The following is a 24,252-nucleotide window of genomic DNA, read 5'->3' as shown; positions in this document are numbered from 1 at the left end:
GGACGGAGCCGCAGGGCGGGGGGGGCGGGTGGGGGAGGGGAAGGGGGTGAGGTGGGCGAGTCTGAACCTGGTAGAGGCCAGGGCAGTAGAGGGGCTGCGGGGCTGCCGGCCAACGTTCGGGGAGCGGCGGGGGGCGAGGGGCGGGGACCGGCGGCTGCGAGGCGGCCTGCAGGGAGCAGCCGCGAGCTGGCCGGGCGCGCGGAGCTGGAGCCCCAGCCGGAGCGGGGCGGGGGAGGGAGGAGCCAGAGCGGCCGCCGCCTCTGCCGGAGGAGCCGCGGGGCCGCCACACTCGCCCCCCGCCCCCCCGCGCTCACTCGCACTCACACCCCGGCGCTGGAGGCGGGCGGCCCGGGCCCCACCGGCCCCCCATGGACGCCCCCGGCACGGGGCGCTGAGACCCCCGCGTCGTTGCTCAGCTCCGTCCAGCGCGCCAAGCCGAGGTAAGGAGGAGGGAGCGAGGGGGCATTAATATGCAAATGCATCGCGATTGATTATGCAAAGCCGCGGGTCTCTGGCCAGCTCGGAGGCGGGCTGGGGGCGCCCAGGGGGTTCCCGCCGCCGACCTCAGCCTTTCCCGGTGCCCCGGTGACCCTGTCACAGCCCGAGAGCTAGCCACTTACGCCCTGGGGAAGGAAGGTGTTGTTAAGTGGTCGGTGGGCCCCGGGGTTCGCCCGCGGAGATGGCGTCTGGGCCTCCCCTTCGAGGGCCCGCCCCGGCCTCTGTCCGGCCGGTCTGCTGCGCATTCCCGGGTTGGGCCCCGCTGCCTGCCGAAGCTCCCCCGCCCGCCGCGCCGCGGTTTGTTTACGGTGTGCCAGAAGCCTGCCGTGTCCCCCCCACCCCCCCAGTCAAAGAGACCGAATGGCCTTTGCAAAGCTGTCTCTAGCTACGGAGGGCAATGTGGGTGCGGCAGGGTGGGGGGGCTTGCATGGGCTGGGGGAGAGAGAAGCCCCCCTCCCTTCCCCACCTCTCGAGTTGAGCATGGCTTTCTAGTTGCAACACTCCTAATTGCAAAAACGCGGCGGGTGGGGTGGGGTGGGGGGAGTGTGAGCGTGTAGTAGTGGGGGTGCACTTGATGGTCCCTGGATGATTAGGAGAATTGCTGGCCTGTGGTTGGGAAAGAGAGGAAGAAAGATGGACCCGTGTTTTGTGTGTGTGTGTGTGTGTGTGTGTGTGTGTGTGTGCGTGCGTGCGCGTGTGTATGAGTGTGCGCGCGCGTGCTCCCCGTTTCCCTCCCTTTGCAACGTGTCTCTGGTGCCCCTTTTCTGTCTTGGGTCCTCCCTTGTCCAGTGTGAAAAGAAGGCCTGAGAAGATGTCAGAGGCAATGGAGAAAGCCACCCATTTTAGGGACTGGAGGGGGAGCACACAGAAGGAAAGCCAGGGAGATGGGAGCCTGCCCCTGAATGCTGGCTCTGGACCCAGGAGGGGGAGGGGATGAAGGGGGCCATTGTCCAAGATGAAGGGGGAGGCAAAGGTGACATGCAGACACAGATATGCCTACACAGACAGCTACATGCACACCCGGGGACACCCAGGCAAATTCAAGGACAGGAGCTGCTGGACACACCCACATGGGGACAAGGGAAGAGGCAGGCCGCCACTGCATAGTGGAGCTCAAGGGGTGGGACACACCCACGGGAGACCAAGAGCAGAGCAGAGAGACGGCCTATGCACATACCCACGCACAGGTTCACAGGGAGATGCTGTCACACAGGGGTAAGGAGGAGTCGCTGTCACCCACACGGAGAGAAAGTCACTATCGAGTGCATGCATGCACGCACACACAGCAACTGCACACAGCCGCACAATCATGAAAGACTATCATTCAGAAGCACACGCATGTTCACATGTGTCCAGTCATGCAGCCATCATTGCTTGCCATGACAGTCGCTGTCATGCAGGCAAACAAACAAACAAAAAAAGATGCAGCTACACATCAATACATGTGTACACAACTTAGCAACAAGTATTTTCCTGGATTCAGCTGCAGAGCTGAGGTTCTGTAGACAATAAAATCTCTTGCTACCGAGAAAATCAAATTCATCTGTATTAAAAGACTCTTCTGCATAACGGTGCAAAGCATATATAGTCTCATTACTGTCACTTACCATACCACCCAATTACTAGATGACAATCTCCTTAAGACAAGGGAGAATCTCTAGAAGAGCCCTGGATCCCACCCAGAGCCTAGCACAGTATGTGCTCTGTAAACACTTGTTAATTGATTGTCTATGGGTACTCTAGGCACAGGTGCACTTTTTTACACCTAGTCTCACAGGTGCAGGGGCCATGCACAGGGCTCCGGCTGCAGTCACAGGTCCCACCTGGCGGTGTCCAGCTAACCCTGCCGATTGACACATTGTAGCTGGGGCAGGAATGTGCTTAAATGCACACAATCACAGACTTTTCCCTTTGGCTTCTTGCTATCTTTTAGGCACAGGCACTGTGTAGCAATGGGCTCCCCCCTCCTTTTTAGAGGGACAGAGAAACAAGAACAAAGTGGGTGCAAGGGGGTTCCAGAGGGCCGAGTCATAGGCCTGCAGCAGTGTCCAGTGACTTCTAGCAGCTGGGTTTGTCCTGGTTGCTGGGGGAGGGGTGTCTGGGGAAGAGTTGGGAGTGGCTCTCTGGCCCTCTCATCCGTAGCCTATAAGCCAGTGTAGACCTGGCTGCCTCTGCTTGGGGTTATTTGGCTGGGCCTTTCCTAGGGACCCTAAGTTGTCCCCAGCTGAATGCTTGCCTCCCACTGCGAATCCGCCCCTTTTCTCACCTCTGGCCCTCCTGTCCAAACTTGGAAGCTTTCCTTAGGAGGCCGTTAAGCTGGCCAGTGGCTGAGTGAGTGAGGTGTATTTTTGACTTGGAATTTCTCTCTAACTCTGTCTCTCTCTGTCGCTGTCTTGAGGTGTCTGATTCTCTCGTTGTTTCCCTACCAGTTTGTAACGTTCTCTCTCGCCCTGTGCTCCTCTCTGTCTCTGCCACAGCCTCTTTTCTCAGAGCTGCCAGCAACATTCTTCATACTTTTCCAGTTGTTAATACGAAAATTCAGGCCCTCTGGCCCGCCCAGCTTTCCTCTGGGGTCAGTAGAAGGTTGGGGGGTTGGGTGGGGGTGCTCAGCTGGCTGCTCAGGACATCCTGCACTTCCTCAACCTCAATGCTGCAGCTGTGACTGGCCAGCAAATTTTGGGGGGCTGGGAATGGGGAGAGAAGGAGAGTAGGCTACTGCATGTGTTGACCCCTCTAGTTGGCAGGCCCATCCAGGGAACCTTAGTCAGTTCAGTGGGAGCACCTTAGGTTCAGGCTGCAGCTCTTTGAGGACCCAGTGAGGAGGCTTCTCCCCTAACTGGACCCAGGTGGGCGCGCACGGGGGTGGGGTGGGGGTGGGGTGAACCATGCCCCCCACCTAGAGCAGTGGCAGAAGCTGTCAGGACCCAGCTGGGTCTGAATTAGAACTCATGGCCTTTCTTCACATCCCTGGCAGCTGAGACCCACCTCAGAGATGTCCCAACAGCTGTGTCTTCTTTACCCAGCTTCATGCTTGGTTCTAAGGGTACAGCTGTTTAGTCTGTGCCAATTTTTTTGGTGGGGGGGAGGACTGTAGCCCACACATGAGAACAGAAAGGGTGGCTCTTTCAGGGTGGGAAGTTGAACAGAACAGAGGCTACTGGCACAGAGGACCCAAAGCCTGTTGGGGGGCAATGCTTGGGGGTTGGGGCCTAACATGCCTGGCTATGCTCCCTCCAGCCTTGGCCTGCTTGGATAAGAATGTATTAGTAATGACTCTGTCATAGAGCGCTCATAGCCTTCCACAGAAAGATAAGCTGAGGTTTGTCACAGGGGCTACATAGCCAGATGAAAGGACAAGGTAGCCCTCTTCCAGCAGGACATTGCAGAGTTTATGCTGTCATGGTTAAAAGCGGGATTTTGTTGTTTGCTTTGGAGTTCAACTGCCTAGGTTTGAACCCCCAGTGCCTCCTGCTAATTGTGTAACCTTGAGAAGACTTTGGTTTCCTTCTTGCCTTATCTGTAAACTAGAGAGGATGACAGCTACCTCATTTAGCTTTTGACATTTATAGATGTTAGAATATATTAAATGCTTGGGAAGCTGAGGCAGGAGGATCAAGGCCAGTCTCACCTACGTAGAGAGTTGAAGGCTAGCCAGAGCTATGTATCAAACAGACACCTCTTTTTTTTTTTTTTTTTTTTTTTTTTTTTTTGGTTTTTCGAGACAAGGTTTCTCTGTGTAGCCCTGGCTGTCCTGGAACTCACTCTGTAGACCAGGCTGGCCTCGAACTCAGAAATCCGCCTACCTCTGCCTCCCAAGTGCTGGGATTAAAGGCGTGTGCCACCACTGCCTGGCCAGACAAACACTTTTCTACAAGTGCCGAGTTCCTAACCAGGTATAGTGATGGCACAAGGCTAGCACTGGCTAGGAAGGCTGGGGAAGAAATACCAGGAGTTCTAAGCCAGTCTCGGATACAAAGTGAGACTGCCCAACCCCCACAAAGCCTGGAGACCCCGGGGTTTCTGGTAGAAGTTGGATAGAGATGTAGGTCTCCTGACAGTTACAGGAAGTGAGGAGAACAGTGAGTGTCCAGTCACCTCACCCTCTGGATCACCTCTCTTGCTCACAGGCTTTTTTTTTTTTTTCTAACAAGACTCACAGCCGGCCTCTCTGACCCCTCACCTTTTAACTTACAAGGAGCCCTTGGCATCTCAGCCCTTGGACACACCTCCTCAGCTGAGGGCACATGCCTGAATGCTGGGTGTCACCACATCTCTCTTGGGACAAACCTTAGTGTTGGCAATGAGAGACAGAGAGAAAGAAAGCACATACATATGTGAACAAAGGCAGGCTGGGTTCCCTCAGCCTAGAAACTTTGGTAGGAGAGCAACTCCCCTCCTCCTCCTTGGGGTCCCATCACCCCAGCTACCTACCAGGACCTAGTCATGGCTCAGGGATGCCAGATTCCTCTGTACACAGTGCCCACTAGTCAAAGGTGGTGGCAGAGAGGCAACTGACCAACACATAGCACCTGGAGATCCTGGATCTGACCTGCTGTCCCTTACTTGGCTGTGGGTCTAAGGATCCGGGATCTTCTTTCCCACGAGCCCCATTTTCTTCAGCCCCTGCTCTTCAAGGTGAAGTAAGGACAGTAAACGAGCAGTGTCTGTTAGTAGATTGACTTGGAGCCTTCGGTGTGAGAGATGGTCTCAGTTCCAGGTCTCATGGCTGCTGAGCCGCTTAGGGGAACTTTGGAGCCTCTTGAAGGGAGGCAGGTGTGGTGTGTGGACAGAATACTGGCTGGGAGTTGGGGGCTGGGTTTCTGCCACTCACCAGTTGTATAACTTAGGGCCTGGCTTTTTATTATGTATTACCTGCTTAGGGTAAGGGTCAAGAACATAATATTGGACATAGGGCTGTAGCTTGCTAGCCGAACTCTTGCCTGGCATGCATGAGGTCCTAAGTTTAATCCCTAGCACGGCAGGAAGAAAAGGCAAATAAGACAAGATGTTAGCACGTTCAATCTGCATCTGCCTGGCATGGTGAGCCGTTCCTGGGGAGTTCTTTCTCCTCCCCAGGCTGAGGATGCACCACGTGCCACCAGGAACCAGAGACAGTTCCGTCTCTCACTGAGACATCTGTGGCTCTCATGCAGCTGGACACGTGTCCTTTCGCCTGCCGGGCAAGAGCTGGGGGTACCAATAGGGACCTCTTTCCTGTTTGTTAGAGAGGTCAGAAGTTCACAGGTAGACAGGGCGACAAAATGGATGTTATTGTACCCGGAAATAGTGTCCTGTCCCTTTGCTTTGGAGGTGGGCATTCGACCTGGAGAGAAGGGAGTTAGGGTTTACAGTTAGTGCCAGGAGCACAGCCACACCCACTCAGCAGTGGCAAAGAATGGTGGTTTGAGCCAAGCATCCACCCACCTTCTCAGTCTTCCTCCCCCTCCCCTTCCTCTGGTGAGGAAGAGATGAGCTCCTGGCTCCGAAGCCCTGGCTGCATGTTTCATTTTCTCTTTTACCAGGCATGGGGAGGAGGAGGGGACAAGCTTTGGTGACTATCCGCACTTTCATACACATCAGTGAGTGGGTGTGTTGTGCATGCATCCATGTGAGAGTGTTTTGTGCATGTGTGGGCTGGGTAGGGCTCTGAATATCTCCTGGAACGGGTACTAGAGCCCTGCAGTTCTGCGCATGCGGGGTGAATGTGTGAGTCTGCACGTGTCCATGTGTGTGCCTGAGACTCAGCTGCATTTGCTGTTCTCTGTCCCTCCCTCCCTCCCTCCCTCCCTCTCTCCCTCTCTCTTTCTCCCTCCCTCTCTTTCTCTCTCTCCCTCTCTCTCTCTCTCTCTTGCTCTCTCTCTCTCTCTCTCTCTCTCTCTTGCTCTCTCTCTCTCTCTCTCTCTCTCACACACACACACACACACAATCTCTCCTCTCCCCTTCCATATTCTCCTTCCTTCCTTTTCTATTCTTTCTCTCTGTGTCCCTCTCCTATCCTAGTCTCTGCCTTTACCAGTTCTGTCTGGGTGGGGGCTAGCTCTTGCCTCCCTGGGGTGCCTAGAAGAACATCCTGTCTTTTTTTTTTTCCCTACACCATTCCTTCCCTTCTGAGGTGACGCTTTCTGTGGCTGGCAGACACTTTCTTCTGCTTTAGAAGAGTGCAGGAGTACCCCCAAGCCCTGTGCCCATGATGCCATCTGCTGCAAGTGCCTTGGCCCCATGACATTCATGCCTCCAGCGTTCAGCTGCCCCAGCTCCCAGCTCCAATTACCCTGTCGGCTGGGGGTGGAGGGGGGAGAATATACTATGCCCAGGGTTTTTTTTGGGGGGGCGGGGGTGCTCCTAACTCTGCTTTCTTGGAGACTTGGATCTCCTGCTGCTTTTTCTGAGAGGAATTGGGAAAAGGGGGATGAAATCCGGTGGAGGCTGTGTATACGGCCAGCCAGCCATCGCTTCAGTGTGGAGGCTGGGCATGACTAGGGAGGTGACCCTAGACCTAGCACCGTTGATACTTTATGGAACTAGCCTGGACTAGGGGAAGGGAGAAGAAGCAGGTGGGTAAGGCTCTCAGGGTGTGGGTTGGGAGCACCCTCTTTGATGTTAATACCGGGCATCTGGCCCAAGGCAGGCTACTGTTTATGTCTTTCTGTCTTTGACCTGCAGGGGGGAATTTCCTGTTATATTCTTTGTGGTGGTGACGGTGGAGGGGGGGACAGGGAGGATCCTTTGTTTAAGTAACCAGTCTCCCTGTCATGCACATCCTCCATCTAATCTCCCAGTCCCTGGTATTAAGGCCTCTAGTAGCTAGAAAATCTGACTTCTGGGTTATCGCTCTTAAGTTCTAGAATCAAAAACAAGATCCCACTCAGAGGTACAGTCTCTCTGAGTCCCCACCCCCACACCTATCTATAAAGCTGTGCCTAAGTCTGTGTGTACTTCTCTGACACATCACACCTGCCAAAGAGTCCCTACCCTCCCGCCTTCAGTCTCTCCCTGGCACTGGGGTAGCTGAGAATTGGGTGGGGCAATCCTGCCCAGTCCTTACCTAAGAGCAGAACAGGGTAGGGGTCTTTAAAGGAGGGGTAGGCTCCAGCTCTGAGAAGGCATCTGTCTCAAAACATAAGGTGTATGTTGCTCCTGCAGGTCCTCAATGGCCATAGATGCCCCCTAGTCACTGTTAGGTTGGTGGCTACTTGTGGGAACCCACGTTGGCACCGGGCACGTCTGCACACAGATGCCTATTTGCCTGTGCATGCCCGTGTATGTTTAGGACTACAGTGGCTGCCCTGGCCTTTCCACATTACCTTGATGATTCCATAATATGGAATCGGGACGTTTATGTGGGATGATTGGGAGTTGGGGAGGGGGGTTCTTCCGCCCATCCTAGTAGCAAGCAGAGGGGAAGGGGAGAGGGGGGTGTGAACCTACCCACAGCACTATTAATAGCCTACATGCCAGGCCACCAAGAACCAGCTGTCACCGTGGAAACCATTTCTGCTCCCCTCCTCCCCCAGCCTCCATGGGGTGGGACTTAGGCAGGGCAGAAGCACCCCCCACCCATCTTTCTTTGTTATTTCCCTTTCTCCCTTTGTCTCTCTATTTCACCAGCCTCTCCTCCCTTTATCTGCTCTTCCCATTCCACCCCTTCCTCTCCCGTCTTCCTTCTTCTTCCTTCTGCTTGCTCCCTTCTTTCTTGCCCCCTACTTCCTTGACACCCCTGGCTCTACCTGCATCCTCGCTACCTCCTCTCTTTGTTCTTCCCTCTATATTTTTCTTTCCCTCTTTGCCCATCACTCCTATTCCCCGTCTCTTCTTCCCTTTTCTCCCCGTAAGCTCCTTACTGTGTGAGAGTGTGAGTGTGTGAGTGTGTGTGTGTGTGTGTGTGTGTGTGTGTGTGTGTGTGTGCCAAGGATGGTTGGGCTTTCTTCAAAGCCTTAAGGGCAAAGTTCAGGGGCCCAGTAAGGCAGAGCCAAAGCCTGGTACAGATGCTCAGAGGTGTGCATTCTAGACAGCTAGGGGAGGCCCTAGCTGGCAGCCTCAGGAGTCCTTTGGGGGTATCCTAGGGATCCATAGAACTACGGGGTAGGACAGGCAGCAGTGGGAACCTGGCATGGTGCCCATGGATGCCGCATTGGCTTCTTGTCCCCGTCCCCTCATTGCGGAATCACTTAAGCTTAATGAAATGCTTCCCCCTCTATGGGCAGCTTGCCCATGCTGCCACCCAACAGCTCTTATCTGACTAAGGAAGAGTGGGCCGCCAGGCCAACAGGCAGGTGGGGCTTGCTGTCCAGTTGTCCATCTGAGTGCCTGCACCCCATAGCTCTACCCACTCTGTCTCTCTGGGTCTGGGCTCTTCACCTCCCCCTGCAGAAGAGGTACTAGAAATGAGCTGGGGAAGATTAAACTGGACTCCAGAGAGGGGAGAGAGGCTGCTCTTCAGGGTGGTTATCCTTGACAGAACAACACCCTTCTCTGATAACCTTCTCCTATGCGTAGCTAGCATGGACTCACATAGTTCATGCCTTCCTGCATGCTGGGCCTCTCTGCCGGGGCTCTGTGTAGCTTCAGAGACCCATATGTCTTTGGAGAGGTTTTCAGGTGTCCTCAGGGGTTCTAGCCTCTTGCTGGGTGCTAAGCATATGCCTTAAGAAGTGGAGATAGCACCTTGACCCTCTTCCACTGCCAGGAGATAAGCATAACCTGGGCTACCCGACATGGCACTAAGACACATTCAACTCAGCACAGAGGTGGAGCAGACAAGGACCCTGCCCCTCCCGCTGTGGGCACGTGCAAGCCCTTGGCAGTGCCCAGACACATTTGGAGTTAAGGCTGGGCCAGGGAGGAGAGAGGGGAAATAAACAGGGTGGCTTAGATTGGCACTATCCCAGGTCTGCCTTGTAGCAACTGGTAGTGGTGGGATACTTGGGGGAAGGGCACCTCCAGAGCTATGGCCCGAGGCAGGAGCTTCCTATGCCATGGCTCCTGCTGGGGTTCCCTGCCAGGCCCTGCCCACAGCTGCTAATACCCATTCCTACACATCCCACACCCCACCATTCTTTGCCTGCCCCTAAGGCCTATTCCCCAGGGCTGCCCCTCTCTCGGCTTGCCCACTCCTGGGTCTGCCTCCTCCCTTCCCTGGGGGCGCTTGGGCCTCCGGCTGGCGAGTGGATTTTTCCAGCTTCTGTAAACAAGTGATGGCATTGTGCCAGGCGGGCAGGAGACAGGCGGGGGCAGCACCGCAGCCAGGGTGTGCCAAGCACTGAGGCACGGTGGGGAGGGGCTCGGGTGAGGGGAGGGAGACACCCAGACCCAAAGAGAGAGAGAAAGAAAGAGAAAGATTCAGACAGACTGACTGACTAAATGAAGCCTTACTGGGCACAGAGAGCAATGGAAGACAGAACGGTCTCTATTGTCCAGCCCCCAGAATGCTCCTTGCTGTTGCCCCTCTGTTCTAGCTAAGAGCAGTAGGCCCCAGTGCCCGGCCCTGGGCATCCCCACCCACTTCTCCTCCCCCACCTCCACCCCTTAGGGCTGGCTATGCCATTATAAATTTATAACAGGAATTTCTCCACAAGCCAAGAAAAACTTGACCTACTTTCTTGACGGCTCCCTGGGCTAAGTCTCCCTGCTCACCCCCCCCCACTCCTGTCCAGCCCCCAGTGCCCAGTCCTAGCCTGGGGGTGTCAGAGACAGAATGGGCCCCTTTTCTGTGCTTCTCCTAGTCTCTCCACCCAGGAGTTGCCTGAGTGCTGAGATGTGTCCTGCTGCCCTGCCCTGCCCCTACCCAATGCCCTGCCTTATCTCTGCCCCCTCCTCTCGCCCCAACTCCTTATCAACTCAAGGGGGTGGGGCAGGGGGCCCAAGGCAAGGTCTCTGGTACAGCAGCCACGTGATGGAGTTGTACATGAGAGCCATACCCTTTGTCCCCCTCCCTTATGCCTGCACCTGCCTATGTGCATACAGACAGGACGGCACAGGCCTGCAACAAGGTCACAGTGGGCAACTCAGAGGCACTGGGGGCTTGGTCTAGCACCACCCTAGCTCCTAATAGCAGAGTAAGGCTGACTTTAGACATAGGCTGTGGTATTGTTCTCCCCAAGACCCCGGCTTCCTAGGTGCATGAACTTGAGGGAATCTCCAAGCTTTTGAGACTTGGTTTCCTCATCTGGAAAGTTCATTTTATTATTCTTAATTTTTTTTTGATGTTATACTGTTTTGTTTTTGAGATAGAGGGTCACTGTATAGCCCAGACTTGCCTCATATTTGTGACAGTTCTCCTGTCTCAGCCTCCTGAGTACTGGGACCATAAGCATACGTCATCACATCGGGATCCATCTGGGGGAAAAAAAAATTGTTTTGTTTTGCTTTTTAAAGACGAGGTCCTTAGCCCAGAGTGGTCTTAAACTTACTGTGTGGCTGAAAATGACCCTGAACTTCTAATCTTCCTGCCTCTAGCTCCTAAGGGCTGGGATGACATACATACCTGGCCCTTCCGTCTGCAGAGTTCTCATGCCCCCTTCAGAAGACACAGATCTGTTCAGTCAACACCTACACCTGATAGTTCCCTTCTGCTTTTCCCGTCCTGGTGAATGGCAGCTGATTAGCTAAGTCAGCTAGTTCTTATCCTTAAACTGGACAGTGGGATTTGGGACTTGTTGTAAGGGATTTAAAAACCCTTAAAGGAGCAAGGCGTAGTGGTACATACATACCCTTATTCCCCAGCAGTTTAGAAGCAGAGGCAGGTGGATTTCTGTGAGTTCTAGAACAGCCTGGTCTATATAGTGAATTCCAGGCCAGCTAGAGCTACATAGTGAGACCTAGATTCAAAAAACAAAACAAAACAAAACTAAATTCTCAAGGGGCAGGAACCGGGGTTTCATTAATGCACAGGAAGCTGAGAGTCAGTTCTCATTTGCTTCTGTTGTCTCTCTCCTTCTTCGAGACACTAGGGTGGGAGAGATATAAGGCAGAGGTAGAACACAGGCCTATCCTGTCCCCAGAATGTTCACTAGTGTGAACATTCATTGTCCCTATGTGCTATCCCACCGCCCCACCTTGTCTTTGAGGGGACCCCTGTACCCGTACGGCAAACCACTTGTCTCTGCCCCACTCTTGCCTTACATTGGTGAATCCTAAGAAACCTTGGCCAAAGGGTGGCAACAATAGGTAATGTTTATTAGGCGCTCATAAAAAGCCAGGCATTTGTTCGAATGTGAGAATCCAGACTTGTTACCTGCTGCATAGATGACCTCATTCTTTCCCTTCATCCCTCCCTGTGTCTGAGGCCTGCATCGTAGCTCTCCAACTGCACCTGCGATGTGTCATTATGTGTCCTGTCCCTATACTTTACCGTCCATTCCCACTGCCATTTTGCTACAGGCCCCTGAAAGCTACCAAATGTCTCACCAAATCTTTCTCCCTGACATACCTCCATGGCAACAACTTCTTACCGCTGCCTCTCTCTTCTCTCCACAGGTATCTCCAGACAGGACAAGTCTCTGAAGACTTCCCAACCCCTAATCCAGCGCCTTTTACCAGCTTGCCCCTAGCTCTCCCACCTGCCCCTCCCCGGCCCCTCCCACCACCTGCCCTCCCTTTTTTTTGGGGTGCAGGGCATGGTGTGAAAGGCTGAGTACTGAGGGGGGTGCTATGGGTGCTGTGCCCTAGGGCCTGGGTGGCGGGGGGTGGGTGGCCTGTGGGCGTGGGGAGGGCAGTGTGCCCACCCCAGTCTCTTGGCGTGCTGGAGGGCATCCTGGATGGAATTGAAGTGAATGGAACAGAAGCCAAGCAAGGTGGAGTGTGGGTCAGACCCAGAGGAGAACAGGTAATGAATGGGCCCGGCAACCCTGGTAATTCCTATTTATAGCAGCATGGATAGCTCCCTCTGGGAAAAAGAGAGCTGGTCTCTGTTTTAGACACTGACTTTTAAGCACCCCTGGAAATGGACATTGAGGCCAGCAAGCCTGCTGCCTACCTTAGTCCAGGGGTTGAGGGCATGTCCATATGTCTCAGAGAGTTGGACACTCATTGATTGAGGTGCTCATTTTGAAGGAGGAAGTGGTGGGAAACAATCATTACAGGCAGCAGACATTCAGCCCCTTCCTTGGCTGTGCTGGGCCGTCTCAATGCCCTCACCCTGCGTCTCCTCTCGATTGTTATGCTCACTTGAGCATGTGTGATCTCCATGTCTTTGCCATTTGGTTCTTCTTTCTCCCAGTCCATTCACTGCCTGACCACAAATAAGCGTGTTATCCACAAGCCGTGGTGCATATAACATAACATTTCCGGGTACAGGCACCAATAACTATTGGTCAGAGCCCACACTTATTTTTGGAATCTATTGGGAACTCCACACACTCTTCCTTGTTCATGGTCAAAGGCGGGTACTGCCATGCAGCTCCTCCCAGGAAGTGGAAGTACATATCAGCTGTGAAGGGTTTGCTTCCACACGGATGAGGGGTGTCACCTTGCACACACAACTAGGGAGAGGTTACCATTCATTTGCACTGCTGTACATCAGTTTAGAGGGGCTCTGCTTTCCTTGTCCACTCCAAGTGGCACAGAGCTCTGTCTCATTTGTCATGGTGTCCCACGAGCAGGGTACATCCTGTGCCTATGGCCAGGGAAATAGTGGGGGTGGGGTGCTCTGGGGAGCAGTGTAGCTAACCGTTGTCTGGGAGATCAGGTCCTGAGCCAGAAGACCGGAAGCTTGGCTAAGCAAAGCCCTGTGCCCAAGACGGGTTCTTTGGAAGGTCAGAAATAGTAGACAGAATTTGTGTTTGAGTAAGTGGGGCACTGGGTAAGAAAGCCCCTTCCCCCAAAGCCCTCGTCTCATGCTTAGACTTATGAGACAGATTGTTCTCACCATGTAGCCGCCACTTGGATCGCTTGTATTTCCCTGCCCACACTGCTGGGAGAGCCTGCTCTTAGGTCTTGGTATAAAGGTAGAAGTGAAGTTCCTAGTCCTTCAGAGCTGAGGCACCTCTTCTCCTAGCCTTCCCCTCCCCCATGGCTATGTGCCACCTTGTGGCTGTGTTTGGAACTGCACCCAGAGGCTCTGAGGCAGGTGAGATCCGAAGCCTCCTTCCTGTCTGGGACCTCAGTGGTCTGAGTTTCACTGCACACTCATACCACCAGAAGGCAGGAGGCAAGCCTGACCTTCCAGCCTTGTAGGAACCAGACTGGGTAATCCCCAGGGTGTGCGAAGCACAAGGCTGTCTGTGACCGTGACCCTGGCCAAGGTCACTGTGTCAGTGTGTTGAGAACTATATCAGGCCTTAGGAGGAGGGGCCCTGGAACATGGCACACACAGGTTGTTTGTGGAAGGTTATACAATCCTTGCATGTGTAGAGGCTTATGTAACCCGTGTGTGCTGAGGTTATGTAACACATATGTGGAAAACCTGGCAACATATATGTGCAGTGGCTGAGAGTTGCTAAAAATACCTGGCGTGGAGAAGCTCAGGGTCCTTTTCCTGGCTGATTCCAGTATGGTGCCCCAACATACGAACAGCCCCTCAGCTTTCCCATTAGTTAACTGGAGGCTGTGAACAGGCTATACCCGATATTTTCAGTCAGCTGGGGTTATTTAGCCTGTGTGCAGGACCTAAAACTTGAGCAACACATTCATGAGAGAAAGAGAGAGAGGGGGGGGGGATGGCACCATTAGGTGCCTGTCCAGAGGCTTCTGTAGCACATGGGCACATAGCAGAAGTCATAGAATACATTTGAGAATGCCCAGAAAGTCACATGTGATTGTAGCTCCTAAGGCCTATTACCATACTTGGGTTTATACTGAAGGCTGCATAGTTATTCACACGCGTGGGTGTCATATGCATATATATATATATATATATATATATATATATATATATATATATACATTTGAAAGGTTACATAGCTTTAAGAATATTCCAAGGAGCACTTCAGCATATCTGGCATATATTAAAGGCTTAATTCTGTGAACGTCCCATATATTGTGGCTGGAATGCACATGTGTGTATGGGTGAGTTAGAGCAGCGCCTTCATGTGAGGAGTTCTGTATGTTTGGGGACTTTTGAACATTGCTTATATGTGAGGTGTGTGTGTGTTTTGGGGTCTCATAGCAATACTTGTCTGTGTGAGTGTGCTGGGGCCCTCAAACATGGCTTTGGCCTCACCTAAGCTCCTTATCTCTCCCATGCAGCTACCAGATAGTTAGACCCTTTCAAGCTGATATAGGGGTGGGAGGCAGAATGCATACAGTGGGGGGGGGGCGGGCGGGAGCCAGGTGGGTGGGGAAGGAGGAGAGGATGAAGTCCCTTAGGTGAGAAGGGACTGCCCAGAGGCTACTCTGTGATTCTGCCTGCTTTGCCCTATGCAGTGCCAGGTCACCAGATGGAAAGCGAAAAAGAAAGAACGGCCAATGTCCCCTGAAAAGCAGCATGTCAGGTGAGCATGACATGTACTCTTCCCCCGCCTCCCCTCCCCGTCCCTCCAAGAGCATTCTTGGCCTCCTCCCAGGCTAGGCCTGTACCTCCTATGTCTCTGGACGGAAAAGCCTACAGAACATGGGTTGGGTTTGTTTGCGGGGTGAGAACAGTGATTCAAAACTTACCCTGGCCTTTGAGGAGGATGTAGGTAGGCCAGGAAGGGCCTCTTTGACCCTCCCATGACCTTCTTTCTCATCAAAGATTCGCCAGCCTCGGGGCATCTGTTCTCCTAAGATGGTTGTTTCTTCTCCCTGTCCCCTGCGTGCTATTCTATCACTTAGATGTAACATGGCCAAGTACCTAGTACCTAGGCCAAGTACAATGGCACCACCTGCAGTTATAGCTGTTTGGAATAGTGACATAGGAGGATCGCTTGAACAGGGGTTCAAAGCCTGCCTGGGGAACATAGTAAGATCCAGGCTCAAAAATAAATACATGGAAGTGGACTGGGTCCCTGAATGGACAATCAGAAGAATGACTTCCATTATATGTATCTGAAGGGAAAGGAATGGACAATCCCCGCCCCCCACCACATCCCCAAGATTTTTCCTTTCTACTTTGAGATAAGGAGCCCCTCTGTGGTGCCAGGCTGGGAGATGAATGAGAAAGGCAAAGTTGGGAGGGTATGGCATAGGAGCGCCTCCACTGGGCTCCACCCATGCTCACTTCCTCCTCCCTTTCCTCCTCCCAGGGTATATCCCTAGTTACCTGGACAAAGACGAGCAGTGTGTCGTGTGTGGGGACAAGGCCACCGGTTATCACTACCGCTGTATCACTTGTGAGGGCTGCAAGGTATGGATGAGCCGTCTCCTGTCCCTCTCTCGTGGCCCATCCCCCTTTGAGTTTGACACCTGGTGTAATTCAGTCTCTACAAGCATGTAACCTAGAGTGTACCTGTTATATCATTTTTCTTCTCCTGCATTTACCCGGTCACTTGTTCATTCATAACCCTTGCTGTGACACTCATACTCCATGTGTCTAACCTCTCTGAGCCTCAGTTTCTTCACTGATAAGATGGGGGTGATGGTGTTACCCTCATTATAGAGTTAATAAGCAAATTAAATGAGGTAATTCACTTAGCATGGCTTTAAGTCACCGCAGAGGGGAATAGGAGAAGGGTACATATGGCAGAGGTAAGTCTGGTGACTGTGGTAGCCTTTAATACAGTGCCGAGTGCATAAGAACACTTAGGGTCAGACATCATTCATCCTTAGTGTGTTAGGGATAAGGGGTGTGAAGCTGAGTGTGCTGCACACCTGGGGTTCTAGAACTTGGGAGGCTGAGGCATGAAGATCATGAGTTCAAGGTCACCCTGGGATATATAGTTGGTTCCTGGCCAGCTTTAGCCACATGGGAAGAGTCTGCATTTAAAAAAAAAAAATGCCCAGCACAGTAGCACACAGCTTTAATCCCAGTGCCCTGGAGGCACAGGCAGCCTGATGCCCGTGGGCTGAAGCCAACATGATCCGCAGAATGAATTCCAGACAAGCCAAGGGTACACAGTAAGATCCTGTCTCAAAAAAACAAAAAAACAAAAAACAAAAACAAAACAAAAAAACAGAAAAAAATAAAAACAAAACAAAAACAAAAACACCAAAAAACAAAACAAAAAACCCCAGAGAACAAAAAAGACTTGGGGACACAGTATACGTTGTCCTCGCAAACTCCTGGCAGTCTACCAAAGCAATCTGCAAACAGGATTCATGTCTTTCAGAACATAGGTCATGGAGGCTGGAGAGCTGGCCCTGTGGAGAAAGAGCTCACTGCACAGGCATGTGGGTGTGAGTTCAGACCCCCAGCTTCCATGGAGAAAGCCAAGCATGGCAGCCAGTCTAGCTTGTCAGTCAGCTCCCTAGTGAGACCCTGTGTCACATATAAAATGAGGTCCGAAAGGTGGAGAATGATTGAAGAGGGTCCGAGGTGTTGACCTCTGGCCTCCACGTGCACATATACAGGTATACACACTCACATGCATGCACATGCACACATACTATATACTAAAGATCCCTGGGCCACCTGCAGTAGTAAACATACTGTAGCTTCCCGAGCTGCATGCATACCCTACATAGTCCAAACCTTATTGTGGCAGAGCCCAGGAATCTGCTTTTAACAGGAGTCCCAGGTGCTCCCAGTGTATCCAAAAAGAAAAGATTAGAACCTGTGCTGAAGGGTCATGATGGGGACATAGAGGACATGACCGAAGGTTCTTTTTAGCGGAGGATCAAAGGCCACAGACTTGAAAAAGCCTATTAGATTCAACCTGTTTCAACCTATATGGCTTTTCTGGGACCACCACCTCCTGCAGATACAGGTCTTTCCAGAAAGAGATCATTTAAAAGCACAACCAGGCATAGTGGTGCATGCCTATAGTCCCATATTCAGAAGATGGAAGCAGAAGGATTAGAAATTCAAGGTCATCCTAAACCAAATAGTACACTTGAGGCTAGCCTGGCCGTATAGACCCTCTCTCAAGTTCAGTGGTGGCATACATTTTTAATCCCAGCACTTGGGAGGCAGAGGCAGGCAGATCTCTGAGTTCGAGGCCAGCCTGGTCTACAGAGTGAGTTCCAGGACAGCCAAGGCTACACAGAAAAACACCTGTCTCAAAAAACCCAAAGCAAAAAACAAACAAACAAACAAAAAAAAACCTCTCTTGAACTAACACACAAAGGCATGCACGCGCGCGCGCACACACACACACACACACACACACACATACATACAGAATGCAGAAGCTTGAAGTTTCTCTCTCTTAATGTCAGCCAAACCAAAAACCAGTCAAGATCCCAAGATTCATAGCCGTGTTCCCGGAAATAATAGCAATAACATAGCCAAGAGTAAGGAGCTTCAGCTTCAAGGACATTTAGGTCCCAGGGGAACATGCCCCCAAAACAGAGATGCCCCTCTCCACTTCTAGAGCTTGCTTTTGTAAGTTTAGAATGAAGTCCAGGAGTCTGCATCTTGGTGCAATAACTTTAATTCACCCCAGATCTGGACTCTCAGACCTCAGTGTCTTCTAGAGAAGTCTCAGTTTTGGCGTCAAGGTTAAATGTAACCTGCAGAAACAGCACATGCCACATATATGCCCATCACAAAGTAAGGTTCAGCAGGTATTAGAACTTACCTTGCTGGGGCTGGAGAGCTGGCTCAGCACTGACTGCTCTGCCTGAGGTGCTGAGTTCAATTCCTACCAACCGCATGGTGGCTCACAACCATCTGTAATGGGATCTGATGCCCTCTCCTGGTGTGTGTGAAGTCAGCTACAGTGTACTCATACACATAAAATAAATAATTAAAAAAAAAAAAAAAAAAAAAAAAAAAGAACTCATCTTGCTATCATCCTGATTCTTCAAGTGTTTCCTTTAAGACGAAGACTAAGTGCCATGCAGTGGTGGCGCACGCCTTTAATCCCAGCACTTGGGAGGCAGAGGCAGGCGAATTTCTGAGTTCAAGGCCAGCCTGGTCTACAGAGTGAGTTCCAGGACAGCCAGAACTACACAGAGAAACCCTGTCTCAAAAAAACAAAACAAAACAAAACACCAAAAACAAAAAAACAAACAAAATAAAACAAAGACTAAAGCAACAATTTAGAAGAAGAAAAAAAAAAAGCTTACAAGCTATTAATGTTCCCACTCAGTGCATTCTCTTGAATACTGAATAGTGTCTATGAAAATGCTTTTGGCTTTTGAGTCAAATCAGCAAGGGCTTTAGAGTTAGTAAGCAAGATAGCCAAGATATTAATTGGACTTTCTAGGGCTGGCAATGTAGCACTCAATGTTGGTTGGCTACTTCCTTAGAGTTCACAAAGCCTAGGTCCTATCCTAGCACCACATAATGCAGCCGAGGTAACACATGTCTGCAATCCTGCCATTCCAGAGGTCAGAAGCTCAAGGTCATACTTGACTACGTATCGAGTCTGAAGCCAGCCTAGGCTGCATGAGGCTCTCTGTCTTGAAAAATATATATAATACTTTTTTGTTGTTGTTTTGGCTTACTTTCGGTTTTTCGAGACAGGTTTTCTCTGTGTAGTTTTGGCTGTCCTGGAACTTGCTTTGTAGACCAGGCTGGCCTTGAACTCATAAGAGATCCACCTGCCTCTGCCCCTGCCCCTGCCCCTGCCCCTGCCCCTGCCCCTGCCCCTGCCCCTGCCCCTGCCCCTGCCCCTGCCCCTGCCCCTGCCCCTGCCCCTGCCCCTGCCCCTGCCCCTGCCCCTGCCCCTGCCCCTGCCCCTGCCCCTGCCTCCTGAGTGCTGAAATTAAAGGCCTGTGCCACCACCGTCCCACATAATACATTTAAAAAATTATTAGACTTCTAAGGCCTCACTGCACCCCACAGCAGCCCGGGCTCAGTGCTAACTACCACACTCATTGTTCTGACTTCTGCCAGTGCAGACTTTCCTCATCCCTCTGCAGCCTGAGGGCAAGGACATGGTTTTTTTTCAGGTCTTTTGGCCTGGCAGGGTCCAGCAATCCTAGGCTCACAGTGACATGAGGATGCCAGGTGACACTGACGTCCCTTGCCCCTCCCCTACTCAGTGAACTGTGTAGTTGGCTCAGAAGAGAAAGTCTTAATGATGAACCGTGCTCCGTGTGCCTCCGCCCTAGGGCTTCTTTCGCCGCACAATCCAGAAGAATCTCCATCCCACCTATTCCTGCAAATATGACAGCTGCTGTGTCATCGACAAGATCACCCGGAATCAGTGTCAGCTGTGCCGCTTCAAGAAGTGCATCGCCGTGGGCATGGCCATGGACTGTAAGAGGCACCCATGGGGCAACAGAGTTGGGTAGCTATGATGGGGTGTAATGCAAGGGTAGCAGCTCCCTTCCTGGATACCTTCAGGGCAGAGTGGTAGCCAAAGGATTGGGTACCCTCATCCCAAAGGAAATGGGAGTCTTGTATGAGTGCTCCATCTACATGTACACCTGCATACCAGAGGGGGGCATCAGATCATATTACAGATGGTTGTGAGCCACCATGTGCTTGCTAGGAATCGAACTCAGGACCTCTAGAAGAGCAGACAGTGCTCTTAACTGCTGAGCCGTCTCTCCAGCCCCTCCTGTGTAGTCTAGATGCATCTTGTTGTTTGACGACCTTAGAGAGGGAGTTGCTGAGTAAAAACACCTGTGCACTGAACCTAGCAGGGTTCCTGCTCCTCAGGGAAGGTACATCTAAATGAGGAGGGGCTCTTTCCTCAACTGTAGATTGGTTAGCAAGCCCCTCCCCCCCAGCTCAAACCAGAACTTATTTCTCAGACCAGCCTAGTTGGGAGTTGACTTGGTCCAAGTGATTAAACATGGTTTGTATGGTGCCACCCTATTGCTAAGTGATTTGGGAAGCCACTTGACCTTTGTACTAGAGTGAGTAATTTCTGAACATTGGAGGGGGTTTGCCATGCAAAGTGTCTTTTTCCGTAAACAGTGGTTCTAGATGATTCGAAGCGGGTGGCCAAACGCAAGCTGATTGAGCAGAATCGAGAAAGGAGGCGGAAGGAGGAGATGATACGCTCGCTGCAGCAGCGACCAGAGCCCACTCCTGAAGAGTGGGACCTGATCCATGTCGCTACAGAAGCCCACCGCAGCACCAATGCCCAGGGCAGCCATTGGAAGCAGAGGCGAAAATTCCTGGTAAGAAGGCATGCACGTTGAGAACTCAGAGGCTTGCCAGTCTTGGAAACCTCCTTAATTTAGTCCAGCCTAAAGCTGGTGCTCTGTACCTGTTGGCAGTTCAGATTTTGTACATCTGTACACATGCCTTTGCTTTCTGGGGCCTGCCTGCCTGTTTTATCTAATGTGCTTCATAAGAACTGAGCCTAATCCTCTGAATTCCAGGACAGATCGAACCCACAGGGACTGAGGACACATAACAGTATTTTGGGACACTTGCAGGGCTCCGGGCATTGTGTTCAATGCTTACAAAATTAACTGCCAAGTGGATGATCAGTTTGAAAGGAGATGGACCAGTGGGGCCTGGTTCCCTGGTAGAGGATGCTGAGGGATGGAAAGGATGCACTTATAAGTTACCCAATACCAAGCAGATGTGTCTGCAAAGGACTAGTTGTACGGCTCTGGCCATACCACATAGCTGTGCTAGGCCTCTGCTAGAAGGGCTGGTGATTCTGTTTTTCATATAGATTTGTGGCAAGGATTAAAAGGAGCTATGTAGAGCAGGCTACCAGCCTACAGCCTGGTGTCAAGCTCTCGGTCATTATGACAGCATTTTTATTGCAATGTATTAACTACTGTTCACACCATTATCAACATCAGTGTCTGAAATGCTGACTCTGTTCTATCCTCTTCCCTCAAAGTTGAAGTCTTGAGGCAGAGACAGAGCTGTACTGTAGGGGCTGGGCTGGGACTTTCCCCCCAAGCTGCCTTGGAGCTCCCCCTGGTGGGGAGGGAGTCTCCGTGAGCGGTTGAAAGGGGTCTGCAGCCCCAGCTGACCCTCGTCTCTCCCTCTAGCCGGATGACATCGGCCAGTCACCTATTGTCTCCATGCCAGATGGAGACAAGGTAGACCTAGAGGCCTTCAGCGAGTTTACCAAGATCATCACACCGGCCATCACCCGCGTGGTGGACTTTGCCAAAAAACTGCCCATGTTCTCCGAGGTGAGTGGCAGATGGAAGGAGAGCCTTGCTGGAGGGAACCTAGGTCACTCTCCAGGTCACAGAGCCTCACTGGGTATTCCTCTCATGTTCTCTGGACAGGGAGCAATTCTTATAGACCAATAGATATTCGGCACGTGAGTGTATGTGAGAGTGCGCGCGCACGCAAGTACACACAAACACACACACACACACACACACACACACACTCACTCACTCATGGAGTGACCATTCTACCTCTAGGCTGCATGACTCATCTCTTCATTTCGCATAGCACTAACTAGGAACAGGCAGCTGTGGGACCTTAGCCAAGTTACCTACGTGCTCTGTACTTCAGTTTCTGAAGGGGACTGGGAGACTGATGGGACCACACCCTTAGACATAGCTGTGAGGTTTAAGTGCAATAGTGCATGGGCGGGCACCGCCCAGCACAAGGTGGGGGAGATTGTGGGGCATGGGGAGGATGTACTGAAGTGGTCTGTGGTCCTGCTGTTCCACAGCTGCCTTGCGAAGACCAGATCATCCTCCTGAAGGGCTGCTGCATGGAGATCATGTCCCTGCGGGCAGCTGTCCGCTATGACCCTGAGAGTGACACCCTGACCCTGAGTGGGGAGATGGCGGTTAAGCGGGAGCAGCTCAAGAATGGTGGCTTGGGTGTAGTCTCTGACGCCATCTTTGAACTGGGCAAGTCACTCTCTGCCTTTAACCTGGATGATACGGAAGTGGCTCTGCTGCAGGCTGTGCTGCTAATGTCAACAGGTATCTTGCAGTGGCTGAGAGGAGCCAGAAGTTCTCAGGGCTCTTGCTTGCCTCTCTCCTTAGTTTTGCATAGGTCCTGTCTCATCCCTCCCCCCCCCCCCCCAGGCTCACACTCTGTAACCCAGACCATCCCCTGCCCTGTTAGCCTATGCTCCATTATATTTTCTTTGCTCTCATGTTTGGTCTCCGGACTTATTTATTGCCAGCCCTCTCTCTACCCATTCTTCTTCTGTTTCCAGCTTCCTTCTCCTCTCTGCCATCTCTCCATTTCTCTATCTTCCTTATGGGTTGCTTCATATCCCCAGGCCCTCGGTGTCCCTCCCTGAGTCCCAGTCACCTCCTCCTGCTAGGTAGCTGCTACTACCCATGTCCCTCAGCACTGTTTTCTTCCCCTGATCCCTCCTAGTCTCTCTGCCTCAGTATCCCTTCGTGCCGTCCCCCATGCTTTCTCCTGTGGCTTTCCTAGACCCTCTTGTGCTCACGCCTCATACCTTTTCTCCCCTCAGACCGCTCCGGCCTGCTGTGTGTGGACAAGATCGAGAAGAGTCAGGAGGCCTACCTGCTGGCGTTTGAGCACTACGTCAACCACCGCAAACACAACATTCCGCACTTCTGGCCCAAGCTGCTGATGAAGGTGACTGACCTCCGCATGATCGGGGCCTGCCACGCCAGCCGCTTCCTCCACATGAAAGTCGAGTGCCCCACCGAACTCTTCCCCCCACTCTTCCTGGAGGTCTTTGAGGATCAGGAAGTCTAAAGCCTCAGGCGGCCAGAGGGTGTGCGGAGCTGGTGGGGAGGAGCCTGGAGAGAAGGGACAGAGCTGGGGGCTGAGGGAGAACCCCCATCTCTTCTCTCCTTCCTCCCATCCTTGGATAGATGCAGCTCCCATACACCCCTGCACTGCCCAGTCCCCCTCAGAACCTCCAGCCCTCGGACAGGGCGACAAATGAACTTGCTATGAAAGGCAGCGTGGGAGGCTGGGATCCAAGTTCTAGAGTCTCTGGGACCCCAACCTCTAAGAAAGTAGGGGAAGGGAAGAACTGAGAGGGACAAGCCATCTTGACTGTAGGGTCAGGAGGAATGAGGACTAGGGGCAGGCCCTTACTCACCCCTATACACACAGGAGAACCCTGCCAAGTTCCTTGGCCTAGATTTCCCTTCAGGCCACAGGTCTCTACTTCCCCAAATACCTGGGTCCTGGGTGCAAAGGACAGCTTGGCTTGGCTTGGCTTAGCTCCTCCCCCGGAGGCTAAAAATGATCGTCATCCTAACTGCACTTTGGAAACCAAGCGAGGGGAGAATATAAATGAAGAAAAACTAGACAGAAAAAAAAAAAAACAAAAACAAAAAGACAAAAAAAGAGAGCGTTAGAGAGAGAGAGCGAGAGAGATGATATTAAGTTATTAGCTGAGGCTGGCCCAAGGGGAAGGATCCCCACCCACCCCGCCCTTCCCACCCCCATGCACTTTGAGAGCTGCCCTTCCAACCCCCAGAGAGAAATGCCCCCCCCCCCCCCCCGCAGACCTACACAGTAGGGCCTGCTGCTCAGAGCTGTGAGGACACAACAGGGTCCCGGCACCCCCTTACCTTGCCCGCCCCCCTCGTGCCCCTTTGGCACCACACCCCAGTACTTCTGCTCTCTGCCACTTGTGCCCGCTGAGTTCCATCTACCTCTCACGCTGGATGCCAGCTGGCCCCTCACCAGCCTGCCCTGTTACCCACACAGCTCCCCTTTCAAGTGCCCAACCCCAGGGGCCTCCTGTCCCCTTTCCTCCTATACCTTGGCACCCACACAGGAAAAACTGTGGCCCCAGGCTCCTTCCCCCTTTATATCCTGCAGTATTAGCTACAATCCAGATGCTGCTGCGTGGGGGGTGGGGTGGACGGACGTGTGTCTCCCAGAACCTCCACCCCTGTGGGACT

General features: G+C 52.4%; 1 protein-coding gene and 1 long non-coding RNA gene across 2 annotated transcripts; one reads left to right on the top strand and one right to left on the bottom strand.

The window, feature by feature from the left end:
* Positions 1–298: 298 nt before the first annotated feature.
* On the top strand, positions 299–23,230 carry Thra (thyroid hormone receptor alpha). The gene is made up of 9 exons (XM_034505631.2): positions 299–440; positions 11,974–12,322; positions 14,860–14,927; positions 15,660–15,760; positions 19,573–19,720; positions 20,387–20,592; positions 21,427–21,573; positions 22,071–22,329; positions 22,836–23,230. The coding sequence occupies exons 2-9, from the start codon at positions 12,270–12,272 to the stop codon at positions 23,084–23,086; spliced, it is 1,233 nt and encodes a 410-aa protein (XP_034361522.1). The 5' UTR covers positions 299–440; positions 11,974–12,269; the 3' UTR covers positions 23,087–23,230.
* LOC143442677 (uncharacterized) lies at positions 10,655–11,122 on the bottom strand. The gene is made up of 2 exons (XR_013111047.1): positions 10,982–11,122; positions 10,655–10,833 (listed from the first exon to the last, which is right to left on the bottom strand). It is a non-coding gene; the product is annotated as an uncharacterized LOC143442677 (long non-coding RNA).
* Positions 23,231–24,252: the final 1,022 nt, after the last annotated feature.

Source organism: Arvicanthis niloticus, chromosome 6 (assembly GCF_011762505.2).
Source record: "Arvicanthis niloticus isolate mArvNil1 chromosome 6, mArvNil1.pat.X, whole genome shotgun sequence".
Classification (NCBI taxonomy): domain Eukaryota; kingdom Metazoa; phylum Chordata; class Mammalia; order Rodentia; family Muridae; genus Arvicanthis; species Arvicanthis niloticus.
The sequence above is the reverse complement of the archived record's forward strand: the minus strand, read 5'-3'. Positions and strand labels throughout refer to the sequence as shown.

What these genes read in the sequence shown, in the direction of transcription:
- Thra (XM_034505631.2), top strand. Translation starts at nt 12,270, where the DNA reads ATGGAACAGAAGCCAAGCAAGGTGGAGTGTGGGTCAGACCCAGAGGAG. An exon ending in TCAGACCCAGAGGAGAACAG is followed by an intron (nt 12,323 to 14,859) that starts GTAATGAATGGG and finishes TGCCCTATGCAG; the next exon opens with TGCCAGGTCACCAGATGGAA. An exon ending in TGTGCTGCTAATGTCAACAG is followed by an intron (nt 22,330 to 22,835) that starts GTATCTTGCAGT and finishes TTCTCCCCTCAG; the next exon opens with ACCGCTCCGGCCTGCTGTGT.